General features: G+C 39.1%; 1 protein-coding gene across 1 annotated transcript; it reads right to left on the reverse strand.

Annotated features, from left to right (window-relative positions):
• Nucleotides 1-527: 527 nt before the first annotated feature.
• LOC123765986 (uncharacterized) lies at nt 528-1,555 on the reverse strand. Its single transcript, XM_045754849.2, has 2 exons — nt 1,432-1,555; nt 528-1,189 (listed from the first exon to the last, which is right to left on the reverse strand). The coding sequence occupies exons 1-2, from the start codon at nt 1,460-1,462 to the stop codon at nt 627-629; spliced, it is 594 nt and encodes a 197-aa protein (XP_045610805.2). The 5' UTR covers nt 1,463-1,555; the 3' UTR covers nt 528-626.
• Nucleotides 1,556-9,218: the final 7,663 nt, after the last annotated feature.

The following is a 9,218-nucleotide window of genomic DNA, read 5'->3' on the forward strand; positions in this document are numbered from 1 at the left end:
CTCTCTCTCTCTCTCTCTCTCTCTCTCTCTCTCTCTCTCTCTCTCTCTCTCTCTCTCTCTCTCTCTCTCTCTCTCTCTCTCTCTCTCTCTCTCTCTCTCTCTCCTCTCTCTCTCTCTCTCTCTCTCTCTCTCTCTCTCTCTCTCTCTCTCTCTCTCTGTCTCTCTCTCTCTCTCTCTCTCTCTCTCTCTCTCTCTCTCTCTCTCTCTCTCTCTCTCTCTCTCTTCTCTCTCTCTCTCTCTCTCTCTCTCTCTCTCTCTCTCTCTCTCTGTCTCTCTCTCTCTCTCTCTCTCTCTCTCTCTCTCTCTCTCTCTCTCTCTCTCTCTCTCTCTCTCTCTCTCTCTCTCTCTCTCTCTAAGATAAGATAAAATTCTTAGCAAGATTTTATTTGAGAGTACATTTATTTACATATTACACATTATAAAATATAATCGCTAGAATATAAATATTAATTAAAGTTGTTCATATCAATAATAAAAAAGCATATGTACAGCAAACCCATTAAGCTTCTGGAATATATGGAGCCTTTTAGGGCCACTAAAACACATTGAAGTGGATGGTGTAGTTAAGAGACTATCAGGCCAGTTGTACATTTGTGACGGGGTTTGAGGAAGTGGCTGGGGAAGATTTAGAGCCGGTTGGGTCTGTTGTAGAACTGTGAGGGTGTCGGGGGAGGTGATGGGGAAGCTTGACGCTGCTCTGGGACGCTGTACAGCTGGTTGAGCGTCCCAGCGTCACTGCGGATGGAAGCATCTGCGTCCTCGGGGATCTTGCCGATCTCGGAGTTGAGAGCGAAGAACTGCTCGGAGGCGGCGCAGTCGACGTTGAACCACCAGTCACACACGAAGTACTGCTGGTTGAAGACGGTGCCGTTGGGACACAGGAAGGAGTCGAGGCGGCCGTCGAACTGGCAGATGTGGAAGACCTGGCAGCGGGCCTCGTCAGTGGTGTCGGCGAAGTAACCAGGGAACTCCCGAGACTGGCAGGAGAAACCGGTTTGTGGCACAGAGGCCAGGATCGGGTAGTGTTGGCCAGGGACGCCGCCCCCGGGAATATTGGCGGCCAGGGCGGTTACGGGGTCTTCGATTTCTTGACTGGAAACAGATGACCTCAATCCCGGAGGGTTATAGGAGTAGCTAGGAGAAGCGCTCGGCAAGTATCCAAGCTGAGCCTTTGATGTTCTCATCAGGGCTGAGGGAGAATGTGAACAGAAAAAAAACTTGAGCTACAAGAAAGTAATTAATGACTTGGAGTAATGAAACACGAATCTCATAATACATTAGAGTAAAGATCATAATGCTTTAAAATAGCTTGCTTTATATATATATATATATATATATATATATATATATATATATATATATATATATATATATATATATATATATATATATATATATATATAACAAGAGACTCCTTTCCACTGCACTAACCTAGGAAGAGTAGCACTAGATATTTATCCATTGTGTGAAGAGAGAGAGAGTCTGAGAGGAGGACCTGTGAAAATGTCGAGGAGTGTGTTGCTGGAGGAAGCTGGTACTGCCTTATATCCCCCACTGAACCTTTCTCCAGGCGAGTCAAGGCTGATCTAGAAAAGACTGATCAAGATGACCCAAAGGATAGTGTTCACGGTCAAGCTGTTTCACAATTCTTTGTGTGCGCTTCTGCCATACCTGGCAAGCTAAACAGTGCGAGGTTGCCCGCTCACATAGAGCAGTGTTGCGTAATATAGTTTTTCCTTCTTGTCTTCGCTCTAAGAAACACGAAGAGTCTTCGCAATGAATTCTTCAAGCGAAGCTTCATGACTACCTGTCTCAACGTCAGTAATATTTAACGGCAGGAGGGAGATATACACTGAGAGGTTTATATCCCATTTCTCAGTGTACCGACACTGAGAGTTTACTTTAGTCCCGGCCTATATAGTCGTACTGACTTAGCGCTTTCTGTAATAAACTTTTTTAGTCAGGAATAATGTTATATACAGGTTCTAATACTGTATTAGGAATATCTTTTGATATACAACAAAAAAGGGAGAATCGAGAATTAGTTTAATGAGTATTTATTTAGGCTCATTGACGCGACATTAGGTTGCCATAGCGCCGGGTTTGGTTACACAAGATGACCCACTAGAGATACTCAGATCAGTCGCCCAACTCCAGCGTTCAAGAGAGCTCGGCATCTCACCCATTGAGAATAGGTTGAGGACGTTTTGTCTCCAAGACCTCTAAGCAGTCATTAAATCACAAAGCTTTTATAAAGTTCCTATAATATACGACATATTTTATTTTTTTTTAAATTATTGCAAATAATTTATCTTGCACTTAGCATGAATCTCCAACTATCCAACAATGTCTCAAAATAAATATGTTCGATAACATCTCAAAATATAGGATCAAATATCAAGAACATCAAATGAAAAAAAAAATATATATATATTTTTAACAAAAATTTTGCTGAAAGTCCTCAGTCATTCCGGACGCAACTGTTAAGTCTCCCATCAAAGGCACTCAGGAAGTGAACATTTGCTGAGCTTATTTGTGCGGAGCAAACTTTACAGTGAAAAGACGACCACTTAAAACGTGATAGAGTTGAGAGAAATGTTTCACATTGCGGACCTTTAATAAACACGCCCACCTTGGACCGTAATTATGTTGAAAAATGTTCACGTAAGTCTCATAGCGAATCATCAGTAATGGTGCTCTTATGATGATTAAGTCGTTCTCTCACAATCAAAACGAACTTAACATTAAGCCGCTCATACATAGGGTTATCAAACTTTTTGCTTTCTTACTAAATTTAGTACAATTCTTGCTATTAGATATTTTTGGTACTAAGTGTTGATAATTAGGTACTTTTGTAATTTTGTTAGTTTGACAAAAATCAAGATGTTATATTAATTAAAAAATATTCGAATTCAACGACAATAATCGAGATTTTGTTAATTTTCAGAAATTTCATTCATGTTTTATTGTAGAAGTGCCAGTGATACTTGATCAGTGACTGATAACTTAATCACCAGTATTCACGTCCTGTTCTCGACGAAAACCATAGGTAAGGTGTTATTGTGGCGTTAATTTGAACACGGGTGAGGCCGATTATGTGCCTCTGTAACCCTTTACACCACCGCCCACGGGATGGGTATAATACAGAGAGAAAAAGGGTGAGGCCGTCACGCCCCTGCGCTGTGATCCGTCACGGGCGAGAACACCGGCCGTGACGCGGTGCTTGTATATTGTGACGTCTTTGTTCTTCTTTCTTTCTGTAATATGCACCCCATACCCATCCCGTTAACGGTGGTGGAAAGGGTTACAGAGGCACATAATCGGTTCAAGAACTGAACCCCAGAGTTCATTTAGCTAAGCAAGTGACAATCTTTTGAAGCTAGTTACAAAATTTTTAATATTACATATACATGTGTGTATATATATATATATATATATATATATATATATATATATATATATATATATATATATATATATATATGTTATACCTAGTAGCCAGAACGTCGTACTCGGCCTGCTATGCAAGGCCCGATTTGCCTAATAAGCCAAGTTTTCCTGAATTAATATATTTTCTCTAATTTTTTTCTTATGAAATGATAAAGCTACGCATTTCACTATGTATGAGGTAAATTTTTTTTATTGGAGTTAAAATTAACGTAGATATATGACCGAACCTAACCAACCCTACCTAACCTATCTTTATAGGTTAGGTTACGTTAGGTAGCCGAAAAAGTTAGGTTAGGTAGTTTAGGTAGTCGAAAAACAATTAATTCATGAAAACTTGGCTTATAAGGCAAATCGGGCCTTGCATAGTAGGCTGAGAAGTGCGTTCTGGCTACTAGGTACGACATATATATATATATGTCGTACCTAGTAGCCAGAACTCACTTTTTGGCCTACTATTCAAGGCCTGATTTGCCTAATAAGCCAAGTTTTCCTGAATTAATATATTTTTTCTAATTTTTTTCTTATGAAATGATAAAGCTACCCATTTCGTTATGTATGAGGTCAATTTTTTTTTATTGGAGTTAAAATTAACGTAGATATATGACCGAACCTAACCAACCCTACCTAACCTAACCTAACCTATCTTCATAGGTTAGGTTTGGTTAGGTAGCCGAAAAAGTTAGGTTAGGTTAGGTTAGGTAGGTTAGGTAGTCGAAAAACAAATAATTCATGAAAACTTGGCTTATTAGGCAAATCGGGCCTTGCATAGTAAGCTGAGAAGTGCGTTCTGGCTACTAGGTACGACATATGTCTATATATATATATATATATATATATATATATATATATATATATATATATATATATATATATATATATATATATATATATATATATATATATATATATATATATATATATATATATATATATATATATATATATATATATATATATATATATATGTCGTACCTAATAGCCAGAACGCACTTCTCAGCCTACTATTCAAGGCCCGATTTGCCTAATAAGCCAAGTTTTCATGAATTAATGTTTTTTCGTCTACCTAACCTACCTAACCTAACCTAACCTAGCTTTTTTTGGCTACCTAACCTAACTTTACCTATAAATATAGGTTAGGTTAGGTTAGGTAGGGTTGGTTAGGTTCGGTCATATATCTACGTTAATTTTAACTCCAATAAAAAAAAATTGACCTCATACATAGAGAAAAGGGTTGCTTTATCATTTCATAAGAAAAAAATTATAGTAAATATATTAATTCAGGAAAACTTGGCTTATTAGGCAAATCGGGCCTTGAATAGTAGGCTGAGAAGTGAGTTCTGGCTACTAGGTACGACATATATATATATATACAATCATTTACACAAATGCATATACACGTCGATAATCTTTTTGTGTCACAAGTGATTCAACAAGAGGCTCACAACAGTCACTATACAAGGCACTTTACATCTACGGTGAGTCACACAGTTACTAGTCTTGCTCCACACCCACCCAACTGGGCGGCAGCTTTACAGTCATGTGCTCCACACCCACCCAACTGGGCGGCAGCTTTACAGTCATGTGCTCCACACCCACCCAACTGGGCGGCAGCTTTACAGTCATGTGCTGCACACCCACCCAACTGGGCGGCAGCTTTACAGTCATGTGCTCCACACCCACCCAACTGGGCGGCAGCTTTACAGTCATGTGCAAGCTGCACCTACAGTGAACAAATTTTAGATATGTTAGGACGCGGTTGTTTTTATAATATTAAAAAAAAACATAATGAGTCAGAAACAAAGCCAAAAACAGTGAAGGCGATGCGGGCGGGTCAGTGGCGACTCCTATGAAGAAAAAAATGGCAAAAGTCAAGTACAAAGTGTCTTAACGTAATATTGCATGATAAACTATTTTGTGACTGGATCGCTAAAAGTAAGAGAGCAGAATTTTATAAATACTGTGAATGTGAAATACAAGGGAGTATTACACATATAGAAAGGAACTCTAGAACAGAAGAACATTAAAAATGGGAGTTTAGTACATCGTTCTTCTTCTTTGCGATACGTGCTGTTTGCACGAAGGTTTTTTCCTCCCGTTTAGTACAACAAACTCCAAAACTGACCAACTTTTATAAATATAATTCTTATTTGTACGTCAAATTTAATTTAAAAATACGCGATAATTCTTATCGGTACTGTGCTTCTTCAAAATAACGCTAGTTGTATTGTGCATGCTGGGCCAAGCCCGGGCTCCATTTCTTCCACCTCAGCAGCCTCTTGCAACAAGCCTGTCTTCCTCTGTACCCACTTCACCCTCTGGGTATCTTTGCTTTATGTGAAGTTAAGTCTGTCACTCGTAAGGGGTTGTACACGGAGATGTGTACCCAGCTTCTCGGTGTATATACACTGAGATGTGTACCCAGCTTCTCGGTGTATATACACTGAGATGTGTACCCAACTTCTCGGTGTATATACACTGAGATGTGTACCCAACTTCTCGGTGTATATACACTGAGATGTGTACCCAACATCTCGGTGTATATACACTGAGATGTGTACCCAACTTCTCGGTGTATATACACTAAGAGGTGTATCCAACATCTCGGTGTATATACACTGAGATGTGTACCCAACTTCTCGGTGTATATACACTAAGAGGTGTATCCAACATCTCGGTGTATATAAACTGAGATGTGTACCCAGCTTCTCGGTGTATGTAAACTTTAGCTCTGAAGAGCTAAAAGTCAAGTATACTTGCTGGTTGGTCAGTAAAACCACTTGTGTGGACTTAATTACCCTCCACAAGTAGGATAAGTCTTCAGCCCCACACCAAATCAATCGAACATGTTTGTTTTTAAATAAAAAACTGTAATTCTCGTCGACAGAGACTTACGAAACAGCCCCGTATATCACTGAATTATTTTATCTCAGGTTGATGTGGGAATTAGTGTACAATATTAATATTCCGGAATCTAGATGTTGCAGTATTTTGGATGCAGGATAACTCACCGCAACACATCCTTTATGTGTGAGACACAAAGTAACACAAAACGTTGGGGTACAGCTCGGGTTAGAGATGCTTCATGCAGGAGAGATACCTCATGCAAGGCGGCCAGATGGGTTATTCTCGTTTTTTCTGGATATTAAATTGCCTAACTTTGGCTTGCTGAATCAAAACTAAATTAACTTATCCAGACATAACTTGTCCAGAAATAAAGATATCCTAGCCAAACCAAAACTTTCCCTAACCTTACCTATGCAAAATTATCCTAACCCAATCCAGAGAATCCATAATTGCCCTAGCTTAATCTTTCGCATCCAGAATTAACCTAACCTAGCCTATCAAAAATTATCCTAAAAATTCTAGCCTATACATAATAAGCCTGACGTAGCCTATCCTAAGGTATAAACACCTAACCTAGCCTATTCTAAGGTATACACACCTAACCTAGCCTATCCAAAGTTAACCTTATTAAGCCTATCCAGAGTTACCGTAATCATACCAATCTTATTACCTAATCCATATAACCTTACGCATTACTGTTCTTTAAAACTTAAAACTGAATAAAAATATTTTTAACAGCGTCTGTGTATTCCTTACAGTTTTCAACATTAACATAAAAGGGATTACGGGCTCACTATTGCTTGTGCTACATAGACATTTCGTTCTGAGTAGCTAAATCTAAAACAATAATGAAAGAAAATTTGACCGACTTGTCATGCAAAATGAAGGAATATGCACACGAAGAGGTGTACCCAGTTTCTCGGGGTATATATATATATATATATATATATATATATATATATATATATATATATATATATATATATATATATATATATATATATATATATGCGAACAAGCCTGAATGGTCCCCAGGACTATATGCGAATGAAAACTCACACCCCAGAAGTGACTCGAACCCATACTCCCAGGAGCAACGCAACTGGTAACTACAGGGCGCCTTAATCCACTTGACCATCACGGCCGTCAAAAGGAAGTGATAGCCGAGGCTATTTGAGCCACTTCCCCGACGGCAACTCGGATGGTAATCTTGGGCATAGCATTTCACCAAATCACCTCATTCTTTGGGGCACACGTGAGGAACACAAATGCGAACAAGCCTGAATGGTCCCCAGGACTATATGCTATATGCTGGACTGTAGTTACCAGTTGCGTTGCTCCTGGGAGTATGGGTTCGAGTCACTTCTGGGGTGTGAGTTTTCATATTCATATATATATATATATATATATATATATATATATATATATATATATATATATATATATATATATATATATATATATATATATATATATATATATATATATATATATATATACACACTGAGTATACTTTAGTCCTGGAAAATATTCAAGACTAAATGATACTTGTTTTAGTTGGTCAGTATTTAATTGAGGTGACCCTTAATTTACAAATCAGAGGTTGATCAGCCTAAATAGCCCTAATCAGGTTGGGAGGGCTTAAACCCAACAACACACCCCGCAACATATCAGTTCTCTCCAACAGTACCTCACATTTTTGATGTACAAGTTCAAGTACGTTTATTGAGATAATATGATACATTTCAGAAGGACAGCGTAGCTTAGGCTATTTCCACCCTCTTGTATTTTGACTTATAAATCCCTTAAAGCCGAAAACTGATATACTAAAAATCATAGCGGCTAGAAAAATTGACGTAATGTCCCGTTTTCTATTCATGGGTCTTTGGTTAGGCTAGGTTCAGCCTATTGGACTATAGTCGGTACTGCAATGGTCTCATATCTTAGAGGATTGGCGTTTGAACCTCAATGATTCGGTGGGTTGGGCACCGTTCCTTCAAGCTGTCTTCATATCCTAGCTCCTTGTACACGTGTCCCAGCATCTTGTCCTTATATAACGGCTCCTTGTCTTTACTTCCTAGCTCCTTGTCCAATTATCCCAGCTGCTCGTCCCTCATATTTATGCCCCTTGTCTCAGCTCCTTGTCTTCAAATCCTAGCTCCTTGGCCTTATATCCCAACTCCTTGGCCTTATATCCCAGCTCCTTGTCTTCATATCCAAGCTCTTTGTCTTCATATCACAGCTCCTTGTCCTCATATCCCAGCACCTTGTCCTCATATCCCAGCTCCTCGTCCTTACATCCCAGCTCCTCGTTCTTACATCCCAGCTCTTCGTCCTCATATCCCAGCTCCTTGTCCTCATATCCTAAGTCATTGTCCTCATCTCTCAGCTCCTCATCCTCATATTTCAACTCCTCGTCCTCATATCCCAGCTCCTTGTCCTCATATTCCAACTCCTCGTCCTCATATTCCAGCTCCTTATCCTCATATCCCTTTGCAAGTTTTATAGTCGCAAGATGAGGTTAACAGATAAGAATCTAGTTATAATAAAAACTAGATTCTAGAAAAAAAGACTCTAGACAAGACAAAATAAATTTTCATAGAACAGATTTAGAAACAAGGATTTCGACATAGCATTATGAGCCCTGAGATGTATATGTGGTAAATGAATATGAGAATAATTTAAGAAATAGGTTTTATTCACTCACACAACAGCGCATACTGATTTTCCAGGCGCCAGGAGAGGTAGAACTAGCGTCTGTTCTCACTGCAATTGAACAGTGACAAGACAATGCGAAAATGTTTAGGTAGAGTTTGAGGTTGTTAGAGCAGCTGTAGAGCTGTGAATTGGCTGGTGTAACGACTATCAGGCCAATTGTACAGTTGCGACGGGGCTGGGGGGGGGGGGAGTTACTGGGGGTAGAT

The sequence above is a fragment of the Procambarus clarkii genome, chromosome 37 (assembly GCF_040958095.1).
Source record: "Procambarus clarkii isolate CNS0578487 chromosome 37, FALCON_Pclarkii_2.0, whole genome shotgun sequence".
NCBI lineage: Eukaryota > Metazoa > Arthropoda > Malacostraca > Decapoda > Cambaridae > Procambarus > Procambarus clarkii.